This window comes from Natator depressus, chromosome 10 (assembly GCF_965152275.1).
Source record: "Natator depressus isolate rNatDep1 chromosome 10, rNatDep2.hap1, whole genome shotgun sequence".
NCBI lineage: Eukaryota > Metazoa > Chordata > Testudines > Cheloniidae > Natator > Natator depressus.
The window spans coordinates 79,715,901-79,740,702 of NC_134243.1; the positions used below are offsets into that span (position 1 = coordinate 79,715,901).

Genomic DNA, 24,802 nt, shown 5'->3' on the forward strand with positions numbered 1-24,802 from the left:
TATTTTCTTTGCTCAGAGTTTTTCTGTTTTTATTTAAAGGTGGCAATTGAAATCTATGAGTAAGGAGGCTCAGACAGATGAAGGGCACAGCAGGGAAAATATAAGGAAACACCTTCTTTAAGTATTGGTTTAAAATTGCTGAACATACATTTTGACGGTCTAGTTTCCTATGAACTCTTCAGTAAATTTGACAGATTTTTGTTCTCCTGCAATGACAGCATATTTAATTTAGTGCCAGCTGGAATATGGAATTTCAGAAGAAAACCCCCTGCAATGTGCAGCTCTTTACAAGAATGGTTTTAATGTTAGTCTTGTGCATTATGATTTCTTACCTCTTTTTTGTTCGACACTCAGACTGGGGAATTTTTAAGAATACAGTGTCTGAATGTTGGCTCTAGAATGTCTCTCATGCAGTGTTTCCTCAGCTTTCTGATTCATTATTCCATAGACACAACAAGCATATGTGTTTATTTACAATTTTGCTTACTGTCAGGCTCCTGAGAATAGCTATCTCCTCTTTGGTAGGGTCCCTGATGGAGAGGGCCAGCAGGCAAGCAGCCTTATTCCAGCACACTTCAATACAATGAAACCCTATAGTGCAGGGCACCAACATACCAGACCACTGGGCCAGCCTGATGTTCTTTGTTTTCCTCACTGACAGCCTAATCTTGCTCTCCCTGAAGTCAATTATAAAAACTCACTCTGATCTAGGTGGTTGCAGGATTGGGCCCAGTGTCCAATTATCTTAATTAAAAGTATAAACTAATAATCCTTAGCTCAAAGTAGATTTTCCATGGATGGTGCCACTGGGGATTTACACTTTGATACTGGAGTTGGCATTTAGGTTTTCTTTAAATTATTTTTGCCTTGGAGGCAGATGTAGTTATTTATGCTTTGGGAGAATAATTTTAATGGGTAAATATGATCTTTATTGATATTTTTCTTTGTTAATCATTAACATTTGTAAAGAACTTTGAAGATGAAGGCACTAGATGCAATACATGTTGTTGTTGCTATTTATTTGAATGTTGCAGGCATTCCAACTCGACCACTTTTCATCCAAGAACCTGAAAGCATTTTTCAGATGTTAATTATAGATCTCAACATCTCAATGAGATAAACATGCTTATCCCCATTTTACAAAAGAGTAATGTGAGGCATGTCTTGTTCAAAGTTGGATAGCGAGTCAATGGGACAATTAGGAAAGATTCAAAGATTTGACTCCCACTTCCCTGTTCTTGCCACTGGACAACATTCCCCTCTTGGGAGTGTTGTGATGACCGTGTTTGCAGTGCTTGCTTTCATTGGTTGGTTGCTTTTACTGGCTGCTACTGAAAAATCACAGACATCAATAACACATACCTAAAATGAGAGAGAGAGAAAACAACTCTTATAAATCACAATTATTCCTGCTCTTCATGGAGGCAATAATTTTATTGGAGGTAGGATCAGGGTCATACCAAGCAAGCTTGATCAAGATTCTTATGACTAGATATTCTGCATTGTCTAATCTTGTTTTAAAATTCTTTTCTCATTGAAATTACAAGAGGGTGGTGAGACCTCTCTATTATCCAGAAAAATGCTGGCAGGAAAGGGGCAATTAACAGAAGAACATAATTGAAGGGTATACAAATGTATCTTCTGACAGACAGGAGTAAATCCCCATTGGGTGCTATTTCTAGAATCTAGTAGCAAAGTTACCATCTTATATAGTCCGGACTAAAATGTTTGTTAGAAATATTTTATTTGCACAAACATTTTCCAAACGTGAGGTGCTGAGGATATGCTGAAGAGGGAAGTGAAATTAAGCACGAAAGATTTTGAATAAACCAGCACAATCTGCAACTGAACTTCGTCAGGAAATGGCTGTATTTGGGACGCTGCATGTTAATGGTGAGATTGGAAGGACATTTGGCGATAGCATGACTCCAACAATCCAGGAGAACAAAGCAAAGTTCAAAAATAGTAGTACTGACGGAAAAACAACATACATATCCTTTCCAGGTAATTACTACAGTATAATTAGCTCTGTTTTTATATAAGCTGTTTGAAATCAACCCTTCTTGCTACTGTAACTCAGCTTCATTTGCAGTGCTCTTTAGGGTAAAGCAATTCTTTTAAAACAGGAATGTCCTAACAATTGAGAATGTCAGTGCTTTTTAAAGGTAATTCTGTAGCTGCATCATATATCTTCCACTGGCTGGCTGCTGGCACTTAAACCAGAGTGTCATCTAACTCTGCTATGAGCAGGTCTAGACAGCATGGTGGTTAAAATACTGGTGGCTGACAGTGCTGTATCTACCTTCATGCTCCTAACATTGTTTTCAGTGGATCGGTATGGATAATAGCAACAGTGGGGAATTGTAGGGGAAAAGGCTAATATAGACTCTTAAAAGAAGAAAAGACTTGTTGTTACAGGACCTGACTCTCCGCCATCTTGTACAGTTGTTTTTCCCTGTGCAAAGTGGATATAAAATGCTGTCCTGGCAGAATAGTACTGAGTTTGCATTGGTTTAAATGACAGCACAAGGTGCTGAGCAATGATGAATCGGGACCACAGTATGACCCAGGGATCTCTTGGTGCCAGAAGGCACAGAGGTTGTATAGGGATTTTACAGGGATCCCCTTGGTCAGATAGAGTAGTTCCTAGTACCTAATACGTGTGTGTGTGTGTGTATATAGTAGTTCACAAAAGGGTGGCATGTGAGGTCTCTAGGGAGAGCCAATAGCCTGCTGGTCATCATAATCATTGCAAAATGGATAATATTTAAGAAGTTCTCTATCTATAATGAAAACTGTGTTCTTAAGGTCTTGGAGTTAAGGTAGGTCACCAGGAAGTGACATGTCTGGGGCACGTTTCTTTGAGGCAGGAGCCAACAGACACTTACACATTTAACCAGACACAGAAGTATTGTCTGCCTCATCCTGGAGGGCTATTTGCAGACTGAGTCAAGTGCCAGTCAAAATGCTGATATAGCTACAAGAAATAAAATCTACAGAAAGAAACAAAACAGAATGGGGGAGTGTCCTATTTATGAATAAAGACAATGGATGAGACTTGTATATCTTGGGAGGTAAAGGAATGCACTGTGTCCTTCACCTAGGAGATAAGCTGTCAGCATGTCTGTCTCAAGTCTAGCTGCAAAACGCTGCAAGGACTTTGGGTAAGCAATACCCTACAAGCCATGAGAATATCGAGGTAACCAAGTCTAGGCTATAGAATGTAATGATTTTGTTTTATGTGTAACCATTTGTTTCCAATACTGCTTCTTGCTGTTACTTGAATCTCTGCACTTTGATAAATAGCCTTATACTTGATTTCACTATAAACCTATCTAAGTGCTGTGTGTTTTTGAAGTGGAACTGATAAGTTGGACTGTGCTGTTTCTTTGGAAGCAGTGAATCTGGGAATACTGTGAGTATCCAGTGGACCAGAGGTTGGATGCTACAGGGAGACTATTGGAATGGGCCTGTTGCTAACCTGTAGAGAAGAAACAGGGCCTGTGTAGACCTAATGGGGAGCGCTTACGTTTCCCTTGGCCGGTGGAGTTTGAGAGCAGATGTCTAGCAGGTACAGACAAGCTTCCTCACACTAAGGGCAGGTGCTAGCAAGGTGCCTCACAGCCCTGGGTACCCCTGGGAAGCATTACATCATACTTCCCAAACTAAGACAATTCCCTCAATGTTTCAGCTAAAATCGGAGGAAACGTCCTGCAGTTTTCCACGCTTTTCCTTGCAACTTCTTGCTTGTTCCAGGACAATTCCAGTCCTCTGAGCCATCCAGTCCCCTAGTTTGTATTGAGCTTTGAGACTCATACTCCATCTTAAACTTCATTGTAAATTGGTTATGGCCCATTGCAATTGTTTCACGTTTATCTTCCCCCTTTTTTTCTTGCATTACATCTATGGTATGAGACTCAATAATAAAGTAATGATAAAAATAACATTGAGACATTTGCAGCCCAGTGAAGCTGTATTTTGTTGACAAAAGCTGGATTCCATCCAGGCAGAGCAGAAAATGCTCTTACATGTATTGCCAAATATCTCAAGAATCAGTGCTTGTCCTTCCTGAAGAAAGCATTCCTAAAATTCTTCCTAAAAAGTGACTCTTTCCTTGTCAGGGCTAATAAAAGCTTGTAGAGTTATGAACCCTGTAGAGGGCTAAATCCTTATTATATCCACCCACCAACGGGAGTTTTCTGGAATAAAATCTGAGTAAAACCTATCAAGCCTGCAGGATAAAGCCCATTATTTTCTCAGCTAATGCTGGCAGGAAGTGAATTATTCATCTTCCTTGTCAATGGAGAAGGTAGTTTCCCTGTAGCCTGATGTCCATCTAGTACAAATAGTCTTTGAATTGCACGGATTATGGACCTTATACATTAAATAATTAGTCAAGACTTTTGTTTTCCTTTCCATGGAACCCCAGTTACTTGTCTACGAATAATCCTCCTGTCAAGGCTCCTCCCCCACTCTGAACTCTAGGGTACAGATGTGGGGACCTGCATGAAAAACCTCCTAAGCTTATCTTTACCAGCTTAGGTCAAAACTTCCCCAAGGTACAAAATATTCCACCCTTTGTCCTTGGATTGGCCGCTACCACCACCAAACAAATACTGGTTACTGGGGAAGAGCTGTTTGGACACGTCTTTCCCCCAAAATACTTCCCAAAACCTTGCACCCCACTTTCTGGACAAGGTTTGGTAAAAAAGCCTCACCAATTTGCCTAGGTGACTACAGACCCAGACCCTTAGATCCTAAGAACAATGAACAATCCTCCCAACACTTGCGCCCCCCCTTTCCTGGGAAATGTTGGATAAAAAGCCTCACCAATTTGCATAGGTGACCACAGACCCAAACCCTTGGATCTGAGAACAATGAAAAAGCATTCAGTTTTCTTACAAGAAGACTTTTAATAAAAATAGAAGTAATTAGAAATAAGAACTCCCCCCTGTAAAATCAGGATGGTAGATACCTTACAGGGTGATTAGATTCAAAACATAGAGAACCCCTCTAGGCAAAACCTTAAGTTACCAAAAAGATACACAGACAGAAATAGTTATTCTATTCAGCACAATTCTTTTCTCAGCCATTTAAAGAAATCATAATCTAACACGTACCTAGCTAGATTACTTACTAAAAGTTCTAAGACTCCATTCCTGATCTATCCCCAGCAAAGACAGAATATAGACAGACACACAGACCCTTTGTTTCTCTCCCTCCTCCCAGCTTTTGAAAGTATCTTGTCTCCTCATTGGTCATTTTGGTCAGGTGCCAGCGAGGTTACTTTTAGCTTCTTAACCCTTTACAGGTGAGAGGAGATTTCCTCTGGCCAGGAGGGATTTTAAAGGGGTTTACCCTTCCCTTTATATTTATGACACCTCCAATCTCTTTCCTCTTGTACCTGGGAACCTTCCTTTTATGTGGGCAGAAGTGTGTGTGAACTTTAAAGGAATCAATCATTCAGAAGCCAAACATTAAGATAATCGCTGGGGAAGTAGGTGGTGTAGTTGACAATTATATTGGCTTTTTTTTTTTTTTTTTTTTTTTTTTTTTGGGAAGACCTGTTTTCTCAACCTGCTTTTGGTCCTTACTGACCATGAATCTGGGGGCCTTATCCTGGTCTATTTTGTTCAAGACAGGCATAAAATAAAGCTATTATGGCAGGTCAGGCCGGAGGGACACTGGCAGAGCAATATGAGTGAGCTTGCAGGGCACAGACCAAGTCAAATCGGTGCTAAGTCACTTTCATAAGCACTAAATTCACCCATGTGATATTAAGGGGAAAAAGAGGCTAAACGAATAATAGAAAATGGGCTAATTGTGCTTCATGTAACTGTTGTCCTGAAGGTGTAATAACTTGTACTTGAAGAGCTGGTTGGTTGGAATTGGAATGCCTGTAATTCAGGCAGAGAAAATACGAACACACGCACAGCATTCAAGTAACATCAAATGTGCAAAAGTTTAAATACAAAAATAGAGCTGAAAGCTTTCTCTTTTCCCATCGCACCTTGATGGAGCTCGGTTTGGAGTCTCCTCGATTGTAGGTAGGTTTGGAGTCTCTGGCATTACAAAATATAGCTACTCAAAAAAACTATGTGAAAAGAACATTAAGTTGCAGGAGGAAGGCCCAAAATGAAGGTTGCCTATACGACCTTGTAATACATTCTCACAAGGGGCCAGAGTTACAATCGTCTTTAATTACATGATCAGACACTACACCCTTCTCAAGTAATGCAATATAAAACTTTTTCTACAACCTTAGATACATATATGCAGTGCCTTGTAATATTTTTCACTCTTATATATTTACATAATTTTCATTGGCAACATGGTCCAATATATCTTAGGTTTTCTATATAACAAATTCTCTCTGTCAGGCTTTAATAATTTAGCCAGCAGCCATGGATTGAACGTTCTTTTTTTTTGTGGTGTGTTTTTCTTTTTTCAACTAGGAACATACCCTTCCTTAGCCCCAGTGCAAGGGATGAGACAATTAACTCATTTAGTAGTGGATTTAGGTGGTTTGTATATGCCAGCAAAACTTCACTATTAGTCCTATGTGGTTAAACCTAAGCTGTAGCATATTGTGGAATTCCACATCTACTTTCTATAGAAAGAGTTGAATGGACTTGGTTTATCTGACACGGTGACTGGTTCACAGATCTGCTTGTGTATCAAAGCAATTTTCACCAGAATGCTCTTCTACATACTACTTCTCAATGACCCCTATTTCAATGCCAAATTTTAATGTTCTATATGCCCACACATTCCAGCTGTACCACTGTTAGAAAAATAAGTTGCAATTGTTTGTTTCGAATGGGAATCAGAGTGAGTAAAACAAAAAAATTCTCAAAAGTGGACTAACTGGTTTTTACTTCATCTTTGGGCAAAAATCAAGCCTGGAAAGTGAGAAAGGGGACAGTGTCAGGAACTCCTAAATTGATCCAAACAGATTGTTAAAACGGAGACTGTGAGGCAACCTTACCTATAATGGTCATTCCCACTACAATATGCTGCAATTCCAAGGCTTAATATAGGGTGAGTAAAAGAGAGAGCAGGAGCTTTGCCTGTGACTTTGCTGCTGTTAACGGGGCTAGACAAGGATGAAACCTGGTATGTTAACTGTCTGCATAATACTCCCATCTCTCACTAGTGTAGGGGAGCAAGACTGGGGAGCTTGATTTTCCCCTCTCATAGGCTTTACCACAGTGGAAGTCTGTTAACTTCAGTGGAGTCACTACTGATTTACACTGGCATGAGTGGGAGGAGAATCAGGCCTCCAGCACAGAACAAACCTGGTGCTCACTGGGGAGAGCCCACTGGTCACCTATGCTAGCCACTGTGGATCTATTATATATACCTCTGCAGTGCTCCCACCTCCCTGAGCAGAGCACAGGGGTAAGTTACCTATGTCACTCAGCTAGCCCTATTGACCTACTGTATATACCCACAGAGCTTATCTATATTACAAAATGTTGTCTGTATATGATTTTCAACAAATGAGTCCGATGATCCCATGCAGACTACACCTTAGCGGTCAGTGTAGACCAGCACACATTTTCAGCAGCGTGTCAGCTGATTAAACCCAGGATATATTTATGATGAGTCTGTTTATGATGGCAAGTGCTGAAGTTGTATTGATACTAAAAAACAGCATAACTGGTTTTCAAGAATCAACTTTTTTACTCACAAAAATGCTTACAATTAGAGCTGCTGGGAGTTTTTGTTGTTGGAAACATTCTGATGAAAGTCCTTTTTTTAAATTTAAAAAAAAAAAACCCAACAACCTTAATTTTCATGAGAAGCTGTTGGATTTTTTTTAAAATTTCCCAGTTCATTGAAACGAAACCTAACTTTTCAAAACTTCCTCAATGTTGGGGGGGGGTGGGGGGAGAGTAGAAAAGGAAAAATGAAACTAACTCTGCTACTCAACTTTTACAAAGTTGAGGAAGTTTGGAAAAGTTTCAGAGTAGCAAAATGAAAATGTTTGGGGTGGTGGTGGTAAGGGTGGACTCTGGATATTTTATTGCACTATGGCAATAAAAAAAGGAGGGGAACGAACACTCAAGATTTTTAGTATATGAAATTTCTAAAACCTGATTTTTTTGGAAAATTCATTTTTTAAGAAAAACAAAAGAGAAATTGTTTCATTTCTGAACCCTGAAAAATGGAAACCATTTAAGTTTTTTTTACTAGCTTGGTTTATGAGCCACTTGCAATACCAAATGCAGGTCTAAGTGACATGGAGGTAAAAACACCGATGGCTAGTCTACACTAGTGCTCCGCCATTAATACTACCAGTGGAGCTGCAGCCATGTTAGAGTACCCAGGCAGGACTCTCTGAAAATCCGCAGTGTGTAGACAAAGCCTTTCCTCGCCCGCTAATCCCAACCCCTAAATCTGAGGGGGAAAGAGGAGCCCAAATTAGTTGCGTATAAACAGCCCTTACCCATATGTTAAAAATGTTTTTCATTTATACTCAAGAATATATGGTATTTGTAAAACTAAAATGTAGTTCTATTAAGGCCAAACTGAGAAATAGTGGATCTGTATCAGCTTTGTCTGCAGGAGGACGCAGAAGGTGTCAAAAAAGCTAAATACTTTGGTGTAAGTAGCAATTTATGTTAATGGTTCAGCTGCTTGTCATTTCAGAAAGGGTTGTGCTTTTATTTTAACACTGGGTATAACACAATCTCCTTCCCCCTCCCCCCACCAACCCCCATCGGTCAGGATGAAGTGATTGTTGCAAATTCTTTTACTGGGTATTACAAGAAGCTCTGGTTTATAAGGATTGTGTGTGTGTGTGTGTGTGTGTGTTTTTTTTTTTTTTTTTTTTTTTTAAGGTCAATTGCCTTTTCATTGACAAGAGATCAACACCTAGATCTAAAAAGGTACAAAGTACACATGAATACACTGTATTCAGAGATAATCCAGTGTCTGGCATTTGAACTTTCTTTACTCTTCCATTTATACTTGTTTCCTTTCTTTCCTACAATTGAGGAAGCTCCTCATACAGGCTATAGTCAATATTAATAACTAATATTAAAAGCAAGGTTGCATGTCTTGAGAGGACAATAGGCAGGTTTTTGGCTCCATCTCAAGCTTGATGGCATTATGCCCTGATTCAGCAAAGCACTTAAAGCACCTGCTTAAAATCCAGGGAGTTCAGTGGGAAGCTAAGTGTGCATGTGGGAAAGGGAGGGACAAGCCTCTAAGACACAAGCCTTGAAACAGGGATTTGCATGTTGATGTTGGACTCGGCAAATGTCTTTTGAAAGAAATAAGTGACTGGATTATATCTAATTCCTACGTTTAATGATTTAATTATATAATATCCCTTAAAATACGGTACTGCAAATGGGGCTGGTTTAGTCCACCGAAATAGCTAACTATGGAGAGGGGACAATGGTACATCTGGATGGACAGGACATCTCTTGAATTTGTTTTAGGGCCTTGTCTTCCGACTTTCTTCAGGGAACCACTGTTGAGTGACTTGTAATTGAGCAGGGCAGGCTGTATTTGGCTAGATAAGCTGCCTTAGGGTCTGGCTACACAGCAACTGACCCATGTGTGTGGGGCTCATGCTGCTGAGCTAAAAATATCAGGTTAGTTGCACAGGCTCGGGCGGGCTCTGAAACCTGGCAAGGGGGGATGGGCTTAGGGCATGGGCTGGAGCCTGGGCTCCAGCATCTACATGCTATTTTTAGTCCTGCTGCACCAGCCCCACCAGCCTGAGTCAGTTGACCTGAGCTCTGTGACTCACTGCTGCAGGGTGTGGGTTATTTTTTTCTTCTTCTTTTCTGTGTAGATATACCCATGGAGACTAAAGTGTAAGGCCAGAAGGGCCCTCCAGATCATGTAGTCTGACCTCCTGTATACCACAGGCCACCGGTTAGCACCCGCCCACTAAACCCAACAACTGAAATAAGACTAAAATATCATAGCCTACAGGAGACTCAACTGTTGTGTGCCTCATTTGCTCTAGAAGTCAGAAGGTGTGCAGAGAACAAGGCAGGAGCTGCAGCAGGAAGAGAACAGATGCTTTTGTGGCTGGCACACAGGATTCAGTTCTATCTCAGCCTCTACCACAGTCTTCCAATGTGATGCTGAGCAAGTAATTTATCCCAAAACGTTGTCAAATGACCACTAATTGTTCCTTATTTTTCTGGGAGCCTGACTCAAGACACCTGGGGGCTTGATGTGGCGAAAAGCCAAACAATCAGAACTGCAACTGAAGACAATGAGAGCTGTGGATGCTCAGAACCTCTGCAATAAGACAGTGAGGTCAGGAGAAACGCACATTTATGTTGAGGAAAAACCTCTTTGAAGCGGTGAGTGTATAACTGCCTTCCATTCAGTCAAATGAGGGAAAAATTAAAGGCCCCTTTAAGATGTCTGGAACAATAGGAGTCACCACCCCAAACACAGGCCATGTGTAAGGCCACTGTGGAATCTGAAGTATTTGGGCAGAGGGACTTCACTGTGGGCTGAACTTAAACACAAGGGCTGGGAACTGATTTTGATTGCATGCAGTTGTGGGTCAGAGAGGGGGGGGGGAAAAAAAGAGAAATAAGAGGAACACACAGAGAAGGAGTAAAGAAGCATGAGACAGTCAGGTAGTGTGACCCTAAGAAAAACCTGAGAGCACGCTTTTGGGTAAAGTGCTGGCTGGAAAGAAGCTTGGGACTGTGAGCAAAGAAACCTGTCTTCTGCCGTTTGATTTCTACCGCATTCAGGAAAACAAGGTTTTTTTTATGTACATTGTTGGTAAATTAACAGGATTGCATTAAAGATATACCTGACTCAGTCATCCAATTTCTCCTCCTAATGTAAACAAACTGCTAGACTTCAAATTTTGGCTAATGGCATAGATGAAAAGGGTTAATACAGGAGTGGGATCCAGGAGGTACTGAATAATAAACCTGGCTCTGCCCCGATTCCTTGTATGGCCTCAGACAAGTTTTTCTCATGGTTTCCGCATATACAGAACAGGGATATTAATGGTCTTTTACCTTGCAGTGGAGATAGTCATGAAATGTTTGTGAGGTACTCATACTATGGTGACAAGTGTCCTGGAAAAGACCATGAAGAAATTAGTAAGTCTGTATTAATTGCAGGCTTTGAAGTAGGCAGGGGGCACTACCTGAATTTAAGAAATAAAATCTCAAACAGCTGCTTTATTCCCTTCCATGAGCATGTCCATCTTGTGCACTGAATGAGGCAGAGGTCATATGGAAAAAAAATAACATGTGATCATGTAACCAAAGTTTATTATAATACATAGGCATAAGGGAGCCAAGCTGAGGTTGCACATGCAACCTACATTCAGCACTTAAGTTGCTTGATTTTGCAACCACCTATGTAACTTCCTTAAGTTTTCATAAGTAGTAATTTATTTGCCCTCTAAAAGGCATTACGTTATCATGCCTCCTGTTAAAAGAACCCAGCTTATCCATAAGTGCTATGGAAAATTCTGGATCCTCCTGAGTCCAAGAGCCATCCTTTCGTCTCTGGAAGGGATCATCAGACAAAATAATGCAATGGTCCCTTCTGGCCTGAACATCTATGAAAAGGCATCTCCCATTGTTCTCCTTGCTATTTGTAGAGAGGAAATAAACAGCAGTCATTGATCTTGTATATGCTAGGAAAATGCAGGGCTTTCCCTGCTCCCACTTTTCTTGCACTGGTGCAAAAAGAAGTTACAAAATTTTTCCTTGTGCAAGTGCACATTGTATGTATCTCTCTCCTATAGGCATTGTTGTAAATGCAGTGAACACTGTGGTGGCAGCCTGCTAGCTGATGCTGCAGTTGTGGTAATAGCCTGGCACGGGTGGCACTCAGAAGCAGTCTAGTCCACACAGACTCCAAGATGCAAAAAGGAGGTGATGCTTTTCCCAAGAGCAGTATATTACACTCTGACTGGGGAGGGAGCCATTCTCTAACACCAATCAGTATAGTATTGTACAGTAATAGTCTAAAATGCTACAGCTTCCAATAATTTCTGAAGTATCAGGGATTATGGGCGCAGGATGTTTTGTTTTCATAAAGCCAAGACTTTCAGATCAAGGGGGATGGGGGAATGGGTAATTTATACCCATATTTTCCATTTACAATTAAAATCCTTCTCTGGCAGTCCCCGCAGTGAAAGAGCACCTCCCGTTACCATCAGCCCCTCACTGTGACCTCCATGCATGAGAGGGGCCTCCACTTCCCAGGGACTCCTATGATTATATACATGCCCTGGCAGGTAGATTACATCCATGTCTGATCATTTTCTCGATATCGCATAGAAGGGGGCCATATGTGGTCTCTACTGAAAGCTAAGAACTAGCTCATTGTCATGGTTATTGCTAGGTGTTTGTAAAGGAACCAATTTTAGGATGATGTGTTCCAGATCTGTTTTGGAGTGAAACATCACCTGAAGAGGGGGAGTCTGGAAGCCCAATCAACCTGAGAACAATGGACAGGGGCCAGTTTGTATTTACTGTCTGGGGAAGAGGCAGCCTTACCCTTAAGCATATTCAAAGACACAGGAGCCCCAGGAGAGTTCTTGGAAGAGATGGTCCATAGGGCAATGAGCCAATAGCCTGTTACTACCTAGAGAAAATAAATGACTGATTATCCATTATAGAGGAGTGGCATGGGATTAGCTCATGAAAATTGAATCCCAGCTTTTGGGACTGGACAAGTGCTGCAAGGAATGACCTTTGGGTGAGAGAGAGAATCCTGTCTAATAAGGTAACTTAATAAGTAGATGCAATAGATTACATGTTTTGTTTTACTAGTAACTTTACGGTTCCAAATCATTTTACTTGGCTTAATTTTGAATCTTTATCTCAAGCTGTTAAAGAAACTTCTGTTTGATTTTAGCATAAGCCTATCAAAGCGCATTGTGCTGGGAAGGGTGGTGAACTGGGGTGCACTGCTTTATTGGAAGCCGTGGATTGATGTGCATTGTGGGATGTAAATTGCTAGCCTGCATTGGAAAAGAGCGAGGCTTGCAGAGCCCGAGTGGAGTGCTCGTGTTGCCCAATAGCCGATAATTGTAATGTGGTTTCCCCTGGTAGGCACACACAGGGCTGGCTCCAGGCACCAGCTTTCCAAGCAGGTGCGTGAGGCGGCATTCCAAATGGGGCGGCAGTCCGTGTCCCGTGGTGGCAATTCGGTGGCAGCTCCACTACTCTTCCCGTGGCAGCGGCTTTTGGGGGGCAGCTCTGCCGCTCTTCTGGGCACTGTGGCAATTCGGCGACTGCTTGGGGTGGCAAAATTGGTAGAGCCCCCTCTGGGCACACACAAGATTTCCTCTTATTGTAAGCAGGCTGTAGTGATTTACCACAGACACCTTAGGTAACCCTAAAAATCATCACAACTCAATAGTAGCAGAACTTAAAATGGGGTTAGCTTTCACTTTCACATAGAAACTCTCAGTACCCTGTTTGGGTGTATGCAAGAGTCTCATGGGGTGTCAGGGCTTCTGATTCAGCAGTCACAGGCAAAGTTTGTAGTATCTGTGACACCTTCCATGAGCCAGATGCCAGCTCATGCCAAAGGCCCAGGACAATTCACTTGTGTATTAGTATAGAGCAGGATTGGGTAAACTTTTTGGCCCGAGGGCCACATCTGGGAATGGAAATTGTATGGCAGGCCATGAATGCTCATAAAATGGGGGTTGGGGTGCAGGCTCTGGTTGAGGGTGCAGGTTCCAGGGTGGGGACAGAAATGAGGAGTTCAGGGTGCGGGAGGGTGCTCCGGTGTGGGGCAGGGAAGGGGGGTGTGGGTAGGGGGGGGTGAGGGCTCTGGCTGGGAGTGTGGGCGCTGGGCTGGGACTGAGGGTTTTGGAGGGCAGGAGGGGGATCAGGACTGGGGCAGCAGGATGGGGTTCAGGCTCTGGGCAGCACTTACCTCAAGTGGCTTCCGGAAGCAGTGGCATGTCCCTTCTCCGGCTCATACATGGCGGCGCAGCCAGGTGGCTCTGCGCACTGCCCTGTCTGCAGGCACCACCTCTGCAGCTCCCACTGGCTGCGGTTCCCGGCCCATGGGAGCTGCAGGGGCGGCCCTGGGGATGGGGGCAGCGTGCGGAGTGGAGACCCCTGGCTGCCCCTAGGTGCAGGAACCAGAGGGGCAGGCTATGCTGCGACAATTACAACACCCTGGAATTTCAGATTTAAACAGCTGAAATCATTAAATTTTTTAAATCCTCTGGCCATGAAATTGACCAAAATGGAGTGTGAATTTGGTAAGGCCCTAGTCCCACGATAGACTGTGGCAGGCGGCCCACCAGCGTAATGCGCTGGTGGGCCCCAGGACCTTGACCGCCCTGGAGGCACGGCCCCCTGCCGCTCCCAGTGGGGCTTCCCTCCTGAGGACTGTTCAGGATTTAGCCCTGTCCTCCTCCCCCCACCCCCAATACCCCTCCCCCATCACCCAGACCCTCCCCATCAACTCCCCCCCCCCAGTGTCCTCTGCCCCCCAGGTCTGACATGCGTTGCCCTCCCCCCGGCTCGGGATGCGGGGCTGTTGCACTGCGGTGTAAGGGGCTGGGCCCTGGGTCCCCGCCAGCGGTGTAGGGGGACGGGCCCCGACTCCGGGCCGGCCGCGGGGGTCCACTACAGGGCAGACAGGCGGCGCCTCCGCCCGCCCGGGGGGGGGCGGGGCGGGGCGGGGACAAAATGGCGCCGTGCGATTCAAACGCAGCGCGCTGCGTGCGGGGCGGGGTCCCGGCGGGGTTCATTGCGCCTGCGCCCGGAGTTACAAGATGGCGGACAGTGCGGAACTAAAGGTAAAGCGCAGCTTCAATTCCCTGCGCGATCCCCCCTCCCCGCCCCGCTCGGGTCGCCCGCGCCGCCGGGGTCGGGCCCCTCTGCAGCGCCGGGGCTCGGCGGGGGCGAGCGGCTCCCGGGCCCTGCCTGCTACTGGGGAGGCTGCTGCCACCGCAACCCCCCCCCCCCACTCAGCAGCAGGGGCTTGAGGGGCCAAGTCTGCGGGGGGGACCGGTCCTTCGACCCCGCCTGGCTAGAGCTGCTCCCCGCCCCCCTCAGCAGCTGGGGGGAGGCTACCCTTCCCCTCCCCCATCTGCACCCCGTCCCCCGCCTGTCCCCACAGCCCGCTCCTCTCAGGGGATGGGGGGCTGCCCCTCCCCCGCCCCTCCTCAGCAGGGGCTGAGCCAGATTGGGGGGGGTGTTTGTCCTTCGCCCCTGGCCAGCTCAGAGCTTCTCCCCCCCCCCCCCGCAGCTGCACTCGGCCTCCCCATGCCCCTCTCTCCTCATCGCCCGGGAGGGGTGGCGGGAACCTGCCCTGCTCCTCCCCTCAGCGCAGTAGCAGGGGCTGAGGGGGCCAGGACAGATGGGGGGACGGGACGGACACGGGACCTATCTTTGCCCCCTCCCACCCAGGCCTTTCAGCAGCTGCCCTCCCCCGCAGCGGCCGGGGGTGGCGGGAGACCCGAGCCCCAGAGACCGTGCCCCCTGCTGTGCTGCACAGCCAGTTCTGCCCCCAAGCCTTCCCGGGGTGGGGGTCTCGAAGGACTGGGATGAGCAGGAAGCTGAGGCTCCCCTCACCTAGGATTAGTATGTCCGTCCCCTCAGCCCCCAGGGTTCACACTCGCAGCTTGGGGGGCCGGGGGCGGATTGTGTTGTCGTAGGTTCGATGCTCCTGCTGGGACTTTCCCCCTCCCCCAGATACATAGAGTGTTTGAAGGAGGTAGCTTATCCCTGCGCCCCAAATATCCAGCTCCCAATGGGGAGGAGAGGGAGACCATTTAGTGTTGTACGAAGGGCTATTGACATGGGGCTCTGCCTCAGGAAGTAAACACAAGTGGTGGTGGCGTGTAGTACCGTTGGTCGTATTTTCTTGGAGGGTTTGCTCAGCTAGAATGCAAATAAAAAGGCTAAAGAGAAGAAGTGAGTGATTTAGTGGTGATTACAGGAGGAGGATGCCTCTCTCTTTTTCAAGTATCAGAGGGGTAGCTGTGTTAGTCTGTATCCACAAAAGCAATGGGGAGTCCGGTGGCACCTTAAAGATTAACAGATTTATTTTGGGCATAAGCTTTTGTGGGTAAAAAACAACATTTCTTCAGATGTATGGAGTGAAAATTACAGATACAGGCATAAATACTCTCTTTCCCTGCCTCACTGGGGAGGGAGGAGGATCGCTAGTGCCACAGATCCTCCTCTCCGTGCTCACCCTTCCCCCATCTCTGAGCACTCAGCAAAGTTTTTAAATGGACCCCTATGGAGAGATGCTTTAGTTAGTACAAGAGGGGGAGGGAATCTGCTGGATTGGGTTGCTATGTATGTTATGAGGCTGGAAGAGGAACTGTCCTTTAATTTCCCTGAATTGACAGCCTCCCTTGCTTTATAATTAAAGCCCCCAATTACTCTCAGAAAAGGGGGGATAGAAGGAAATCAAGGTGGTGGGTGTTTCCTCTCTTTGAGAGGAAAGAACTTGGAGAAAGTAAATGAGGTGGTGTTTACTCCTCATAACCCAAGAACTAGGGGTCACCAAATGAAAATAATAGGCAGCAGGTTTAAAATGCAGAAAAGGAAGTATTTCTTCATACAACGTACAGTCAACCTGTGGAATTCTTTGCCAGAGAATGTTGTGAAGGCTAATACTCTAACAGAGTTTAAAAAAAAAAACACCCTAGATAAATTCAAGGAGGGATAGGTCAATCAATGGCTATTAGCCAGGATGGACGGGGATCCAAAACCATGCTCTGAAATATCCCTGTTTGCCAGACGCTGGGAATGGGCAACAGGGGATGAATCACTCGATGATTACCTGTTCTGTTCATTCCTTCGGGGGCACCTGGCATTGGCCACTGTTGGAACGCTCGGCTAGATGGACCATTGGTCTGATCCAGTGTGGCCGTTCTTATGAGAGAACCTTTCCTCTGTCCCCTCACTTAATGTGTCTGTCTCTGGGTTTGATAACTTGAATAAAGGAGATTATTTAAATGAGAGTTTTAAAGTCTCATTAGAATGCAAATTTGCAACTAATCCTTCAAGAGAGATTTCTGAAAAATCTGCTTCAAAACGAATCCTAAAATGAGATACTTGATGTCTGAATGAACAAGCTTGGTATGGGTGGATCCTATCACAACCCCAGTGCTGGGGTCAGACAGAGATCATCATAGATTTGAGGAGACAGTATAACTTTATTTGTACAACACATCCAACCTGATATTTGTAGTAGTAACAAAAGAGAGAAACCAAACACGTTGCTCACAACTTGATATAATACAAAAAATGAACTAAGTTTATCTCAAAAGCTGCTGTTCACGCTGACTCTTTAAAATAAAAGTAAAGTGCAAATAACTTTGAGGATCAAAATGGAAATCTTATATGTTATGGAATGTCTATGTATGTGTTTTCCCCTTTTCTTTCCTCCAACCCCTATATATTTCTGATCAGCATGAAGCATCATGAGGTCCACAATAAGAGGTTTTAGAGTATATAATTTGTAATGTTTATTATGTGTCTGAGGGAATTCCCTTTCCTTAAAATGTCTGTCTGTCTTTTCCCTCTTAGTGTCCATCTAAGGTTTATGTCACTTGTTTTTGGGTGCATGACCCAAATACATATACTATATGTATAAAGTTATTGTGAAAAAAGAAAAGGAGTACTTGTGGCACCTTAGAGACTGACAAATTTATTTGAGCATAAGCTTTCATGAGCTACAGCTCACTTCATTGGATGCATTCAGTGGGGAGGGAAGTTATTGTGGGTATTGTATGCATAGTCAGGTTGTGAAGAGGTGTGTGTGTGTTTGTTTTTTTTTTAACATTCCGTGCCTGTTCAGGAAGGTGATTAGCTCCTTTGGGGTCTGTGTATGCGATGATGGTGATTTTTTGTGCCAGCCGAAGATGAATGAATCCTGTTAATATCCTCCACTGCTTCTTGTTTTCAGAGGGATCTTGCTGGTGATATTGCATGAGACCTTAGGAAGCCCTTCCTCCTCCCCCAGCCTTCTAAAAATTTTGCCGTCTATATAATATTAAAGATAAAATGTTGAAAGTTTGTTTTCCCTGCTTAACTACTTAATTCATCTTAGTATAGAAAATACAGGAGAGCATGTTGCTGACTGACTCTAACCTAACAGCAATGGGCTTAGTTGATATGTTTAATAGTGAACGTTTTTTAGGTTGGTTGGTTTGGATGGATTGTAAAATTTGCCAGCCAGCCAGCTACCAGGCAGAAACTGATACCCAAGATTTTTTTTGGATGGGTGAGAGGTGGCATTAGTTTGGTGGAAGGAAGTGGGGGAGAGGACTGGGATTCCTACTAGAATAGTCACTTGTATCAGTACCTCAAAGGTCTGATAAATTTGACGCTCCCATCCTTTGCCATCTCAGAGCCTCCTGAGACTGTGTTTGTGGAGAGATGGGAGGGGTGTTTTAGCTGCTGAAAGAAAGGATAGGAGGACTTTCTTGCTCTTTCTTCCCTAGCTTCCCCGTTGCTCTCAGCATAGGGCTGTATTTGTATCCATTATTCTTCTCCATCTCTTGTCTTCTGTGTCTATTTTTGCCTTTTTCTCTCTCCTGTTTGTTGGCCTTTTCCTATGCCAGCCTGTGCTGCTGCAGTTCATTGCTTTCCCAACCAGCAGCAGAAAGAAATTGTGATGATTCTTTTCAGTTTCACTGCTGCCTTCAGGGTTCTGAATGATAGCTCTGAAACTGACTAGTGGCTTGTTAATTTCACTCTGATGCTGCTTAGGAAGGCCAGACCTGAGAGGGCAACACTGCATAGATGTACATTTGGAAGATTATATTTGTAGCCATAAGGGTAATTGTTGTAATTTTATAACCAACACAATCTTATAGTCTTTACAAATTGATGGACTAGGGGCTCCCTACTTTGCCATGGAAAGCTTTCCACCTGACAAGGTCAAATACATTTTTTTCAGACTCTCTATTCTTCCCTGTTCATCTTTTTCTTTGCATGTTGTGAAACAAGAAACATCAGGTGATATCAGATCTGTTTACTGAATTATGGGTGGCATTAGTTTGGTGGAAGGAAGTGGGGAGACACCTTGTGTTGTAAGCCTCCTGAGAAATCCTATTATTTAAAATGCTAGATGGAGCAAATCTTTACAGGAAGTGTGTTAACAGTAAGGGGTCATATGTTATATTGGAAGTTGGGTGAAATAAATATATTAAGTAAGAATATACCCCAATAAATCAGTTTTCCTCATCCTAGGTTTGACGTTAAAAGGGGATTTACTTGAATGAAAACTCTCCATCAGAATTTAAGACACATTAAAATTTCTGTTTACAAAGTGAACAATTGAGTTCCTTTAGCATTTTATTTTTCTCAGGCAAAATTGTTGTCCTCTTCTCTTATCCACAGACCAATTAAAGGACTATCATCAACTTGAAATCTAGTAAACTTAAAACAAAACAAAACTCCAACCAAGTAGTTGCAAGGTATATGCCTCTGGGCGTCTCGTGCCAATTTTTGTCTTTAGATAACATTTTCCTGTCTTGTTTGTGTGAAGGGTCTACAGAATTATATAGAGAAAACAGTGACCTCGATTATACATATAGTGCTGCGAAATATTTAAAGTAAAATTGGAAAAAAAAATTAGAACTGTTTTTCTCAGTCACTGTTACTTGTAATAGGTACAATTTTTAGACAAAAGTGTAAAGCCTACATTGATGTCCTGTTTCCTAAGATGAAAAGGACTGAAATATTCTACATGACTTGATCATTTTTGTGCTGTTAGAAAAACATTCATATAACATCAAATGTCTTTTGCAGATCTTGGGCATAAGATTACCATATTTCTTGGTGTATTAAAAGTTCTGAATAAATTGAACCAATATTTTGTTTTCATCCCTTTTCTGTGAAACGTGGCGGCTTTTGAAAGTCTATTTTAGTCTGTTTTACTTCGCTAACTCTAAGACGAGATGTGTGTTTAATTTTCTTATTCTTAAACACCCCCGCCCCCCAACCCCAATATCGCATACAACTGCATGCAGATTCTAATTTATCTCAAGGTATGCTATTTAAAGCTCTTTCTAATTGGAGTTTGTATACTTGGGTGATTAAACCTTTCCTTCAGTATTAACCAATTTCAAGAATGGAAGAATTAGATTATTCTGATCTTTGCCTGGTACTCGAGTCTTTTGGTAACCATTACACAGTTTTGGATAATCAATTGTTATACAGGGATCAAAGAATAAAAAAGAAGAGCTTGTGCTTTAGTATTGTCTGTCTTGATGTGGTCCAAAGAAGCTGGTTTGGAAAGCGCATGCTGGGAGGTTTCCTCCTTTGTTCTCTCTCATTTTAAGAAAGTGGCTTTGGGTATTGAACAGATCCCTGGTGTATTTCTTGTTGGATACAATTTCTGTTTTTTAAAAAAGTGAACCAAGAGTTGGAATGAAATACATAATAGCATTAACACAAAAAATTGGGTACAAACTGATTTAAAAAAATTCAAATATGAAATACTCTTTTGCTACATGTAGGGAAGCTGTTATAATGGGGACACATTAGTAGCATAGCTTTCAGGTAGTAATAATAATGAGATACGGGTTTCCTAGTAGGGGACGTGCTGTATGGAAGTTAAGTTAAATTGCATTGCCAGTGCTAAAAAACAAAAGCTACCTATTTCAATGTTCGATGAGCATTTTATGTACAGAAATTTTTTAATGACAGGCATCTTTACTTAATCCTTTTATATTTTGGCTTGCACACTTCTGTGCTTTTAAGTTTGTCTTTCTCACTTGTGAGTCAATAGAACATGTTATTTTCATACTTACTTTTGCCAGCATTGGTCATGGTTTCCAATGTATTTTGAACTGGGTGTCTTTCTTTAAGCTTTTGCTCACTGTGGAACTGCAAAGATCAAATGAATAAAATGGGCTGCTGTGCATCGTCATTCTGCTGTAAAAGTCCACCCACCGCATTTCATTCTGTTGCACGCACACATAGGGTGCACACACTTGTGAAGGGCTCATGCTTCAGTAGAGGCCATTCTAAAGTATTTGCAGAGAGGTGTATTATTAGATTCCAAGGGCAGAAGGGACTGTTGTGATCATATAGCCTCACTTCCTGTATAACAGAGACCAAAGAAGCTGCCCAAAATAGTTCCTAACACATACCTTTCAAAAAAAATTCCCTGTGATGGAGAATCCACCACAACCCTTGATAAATTGTTCAAGGGGTTAGGAGTGGAATTTTTATTCATGGACCTCTGAGAGAAAGAGGAGGAAAGGTGTAGGAGCCAATAATTATTTATAGTAGTTTAATAAATGCTGATGAGTTATTTTTTCCATGAAACTTCTTGTTAATTTCCCTTTTGATTGTACAATCAAGATATCAGGTGCTATGGTAATACAAATCATATGATTATCAAAAGATTGGAAGTTTGTTTTTGTTTGCTTTGAAAAGTATAGGTAAAGGATATCTGTTAGCCTTACCCTATAGGTCGGGGTAATCAATTATTTTTTGTCAAGGTCCAAATTTCTTGGTCAAGATATTGTCAAGGTCCAGACTCTGGAGAAAATAATACAAAACCAATAACAAATAAAAAGATGTCGCAGTCTGTTCAAAAGCGTCTGGCAGTCCGGGTTTGGCCCATGGTCTGCCTATTGACGACCCCTGCTCTAGGTTGATTTCCCCCTTCCCTGGCATTTTTAGAGACCAGAGAGAGGTTTCAGCTTATTTGGCCATTTGTGGGAAAAGGTTGTGGGCAGACACGTAAGGGAATCTTTTTAAAGGATATCCCATACAGCAGGATGTATACACAACAAATAGATACTGTGCCTCTTCATTCTTAGCAAAAACGGGTATTTGTGAGTCTCTTAATTTGATTTGTGTGACATGAACTCTGACCTACCTTTATGTGAAGCATAAATATAGGTGCAAACTTGTCACAACTGTGTTTAGCATAGTTGTTTTAGTCCCTGTAACCTGTTCCCATAGAGCCTGACATTTTGATTACTATTTTCCTTAGCACCAAACCCCCAAACTTTTCAACAATTGAGGTTTAATTATTTTGAAATACCCTCATCCCTTCCATTCCCTCTGAGTTGTTGGTCTCTCCATTTCCTTAAGTATCTCTTGTAATCTCTGTTGATTGCAATAATGCTTATGAGGCCATAGCAGAAACTACTTTAAAAGGGTTATTTTGTGGGGGAGGAGAAAGCACTCTGGACGTTGAGATCACCTAAGATCCCAGCGCGTTTGTGACTGAAGCGAGTTCAGCGCTCTTCTTTCCTTTCACCTCAAAATACTGGTGGTCAGCCCTTTTGGTTCTGTTTGTAGGCAGAATTTTTTTCTGCACTTAAGCTTGTATCAGAAATGCCTTTCTTTCTCTTTTGGCTGTTACTGCTGTGCTTTGGGTGCTGTGGCTCCAATGCAAGACGTTAAGGTGCCTTTCTGATTCAAGGCTCCTTTATATCTTGGTGTGTAGAAGGGAATCAAGACCTTAGGAGAACTACAAGGCTGATGCAGAGTGTAAATGTGGTTTTGTCTCATAAGGGTGCTACTGCGTACCTGCTACACCTTTCATACCTCAAATGCCTGAACTACGGCTGTTCGTTGTGAGTAGGAACCTTGATTCTGATTTTTGTAGACACATCTGAATTTTAACCAAAGAGAAACTTTGCTTTTGGGGAAGTGCGTTGTTTGGCTGGCTACTTTGACATGTGCTTGCACAGCTGAACCCTAAAGAATCCTCTTGATAAAACTCAGGATTTGCCTCTGATTGTTGATTCTCTCATGGATTGTACTGTTTATTGCTCTGTCACTATTGCAACACTATATCATCTAAATAATACTGAGAACATTTTCAGAGGGAAAATGTTTACTTATGTACAAATTTCACATGGTAAAACTAATTCTTCTCAGTGTAAATGGTTCCTGAAAAGGAAAAATTTAAAAATCGTATCTTTAAAAAGTAGATTCTCTTTGTTAACTTCTTTGGTCGTTAAAGGTGAAAGAATTTTTTAAAAATACAACTCTCAACAATTGTCTACTTTTGGAATTTGTCGTCTTCATCAGGCAACAAAAATTAGTCTTTTTTGGCTCTCGTGCTTAAATATAATGACTGCCAAAAAACTTGATTAATGCAGAGTTAAGGTTGTCTAGTGCTTTCTCAGAACACACAGGATGCTAAACTTAAACCTTTGAAAACAAAAAAAATACAGTTTAAGGCAATATCTCCCATGGCATGTCTCCACAGAACTTTCACTCTGTCCCCCTTGACCTGGCAATAAGAACTTGGAGCAAATCAAGTCTGCCCTATTCCTAGCAAAATCAGCCATGTTCTATGTTGTGACTGACTCATTTCTAGGTCTGTGTTCCTCTTCATATGCTCTTGCTAATCCTCGTTGTGTTAGCTGTAGCTCTGTTGATTCAAGAATTGTTGTGGCAGGGCAAGATACAGCAGCTTGCTAAGTGAGAAGAGCAGATAGAGGAAGCCGGGATACCTGTTTTCTGGGCTGCTATGCAAGAGGTCTGATTAGATGATTGGCTCTAAAACCTAAGCCTCTTAGCATTAAAATCTAAGAATGCATGAAAGAGTCCTGTAAATGTCTGAAGAGTTTCAAGGCTGCTAGAATGGTTCCACTGTCTCCTCCAGAAGCTGACGTTCCTCTAGGTATGGGACTGTAAGAGTTTCATTCTGTTCTAATACTTGCATATTCTGTGCCCACCCCAGCTTGACATTTGCACTAACATTCATGTACTGCTGTGCATCTTCTGTTCTGCATTGTTTACTCCTGGGGGAATTTTGCACCACTACATGTATGCAGAATTCATATCGCCCACGGATTTCTTTGCTTCCCCGCAGAAAAATGGCTTTCTTACAGGGAATCAAAGGGAAGCTGCAAGAGCAGTCATGCATCATTCCCTAGCGGTGCAGGTACATCATTTCAGGCACCTGGAGCAGCCAGCGGAGAGGTAAATCACCTCAGGGCTTGGGACACCCCAGCCACGGGCTCCTGCCCTGCGCCAGGATCAGCTGCTAGTGCTGGATGGGCTTGTAGCAGGAGAGGATGGGACTGTGCGCAGAATTTAAGTTTTTGGTGCAGAATTTTTAATGCTTTGGCATAGAATGCCCTCAGGAGTAATTGTTTATCTGGGGGGAGGTTCTACCAGTCTGCTTGAATACATCAGAGGGTACCACAAGGCTCAGTTAGGGAACCAAAGGTGATGTCTCAGGGAACCCTTAGGCCAAGGATGAACAGGTATTAACTTCTGGCAAGTCTTTGGGGGTTTGTTTGGAGTAAGTGAAGTGATTGAGTGGAGGTTGGGCTTAGCTAGCTTGTGTTCACTTGGCCCATCCTAAATGTGACTTTCATCCTAGGCCTTTACGTGCTCTGAAAGGACACAGTTCTGTTATCTCTGACAGATGATTTGGGGCAGAGTAAAGATTGCGTCGGGGTGTGGTGTGGGAGACGTTACCTTAATTCTCCTTCCTTGTTTTCAGAGGTTTAAGTTTAGCCACCTTCCATGTTCTTAACACATATGAGACAAGGCTAAACAACCTTAACTCTGCATTAATGAAGCTTTTTTTTTGCAGTAAATTTCCCTTGTTTTCTGAGGCAGTGGTGGTAGTGAAGGGAGCATGACTGAGGTACACAAGGGGAATTTCTGGACACATCACTTCTCTGTCAGGTATGCCTTCCTCCTGGTCCCACCATGCTCCTACTAAGGTTGCAGGGGCCACTAATAGGAAGGAACGTGATACACGATGGGATGTGAGGAGTTTATCTGCCAGGTGGAGACAGCGAGGGAGAGGGGAAATGACTCATAGCTAGGCTTGGCAGAACTTGATTTTTATATTTTTAAAA

At 43.1% G+C, this 24,802-nt stretch overlaps 1 protein-coding gene and 1 long non-coding RNA gene across 3 annotated transcripts in view; one reads left to right on the top strand and one right to left on the bottom strand.

Moving 5' to 3' along the window:
* Window positions 1-1,051: 1,051 nt before the first annotated feature.
* LOC141994595 (uncharacterized) lies at window positions 1,052-14,210 on the bottom strand. Its single transcript, XR_012641179.1, has 3 exons — window positions 13,906-14,210; window positions 12,513-12,600; window positions 1,052-1,362 (listed from the first exon to the last, which is right to left on the bottom strand). It is a non-coding gene; the product is annotated as an uncharacterized LOC141994595 (long non-coding RNA).
* A 531-nt stretch (window positions 14,211-14,741) lies between these two features.
* Window positions 14,742-24,802, top strand: part of PIAS1 (protein inhibitor of activated STAT 1) — an 88,717-nt gene continuing 78,656 nt past the window's right edge. For both annotated transcript variants that reach the window (XM_074966616.1, XM_074966617.1), the window contains exon 1: window positions 14,742-14,782. In XM_074966616.1, the coding sequence (XP_074822717.1) occupies window positions 14,759-14,782 (24 nt within the window). In that variant the 5' untranslated portion in view covers window positions 14,742-14,758. The remainder of the gene's footprint in view (window positions 14,783-24,802) is intronic.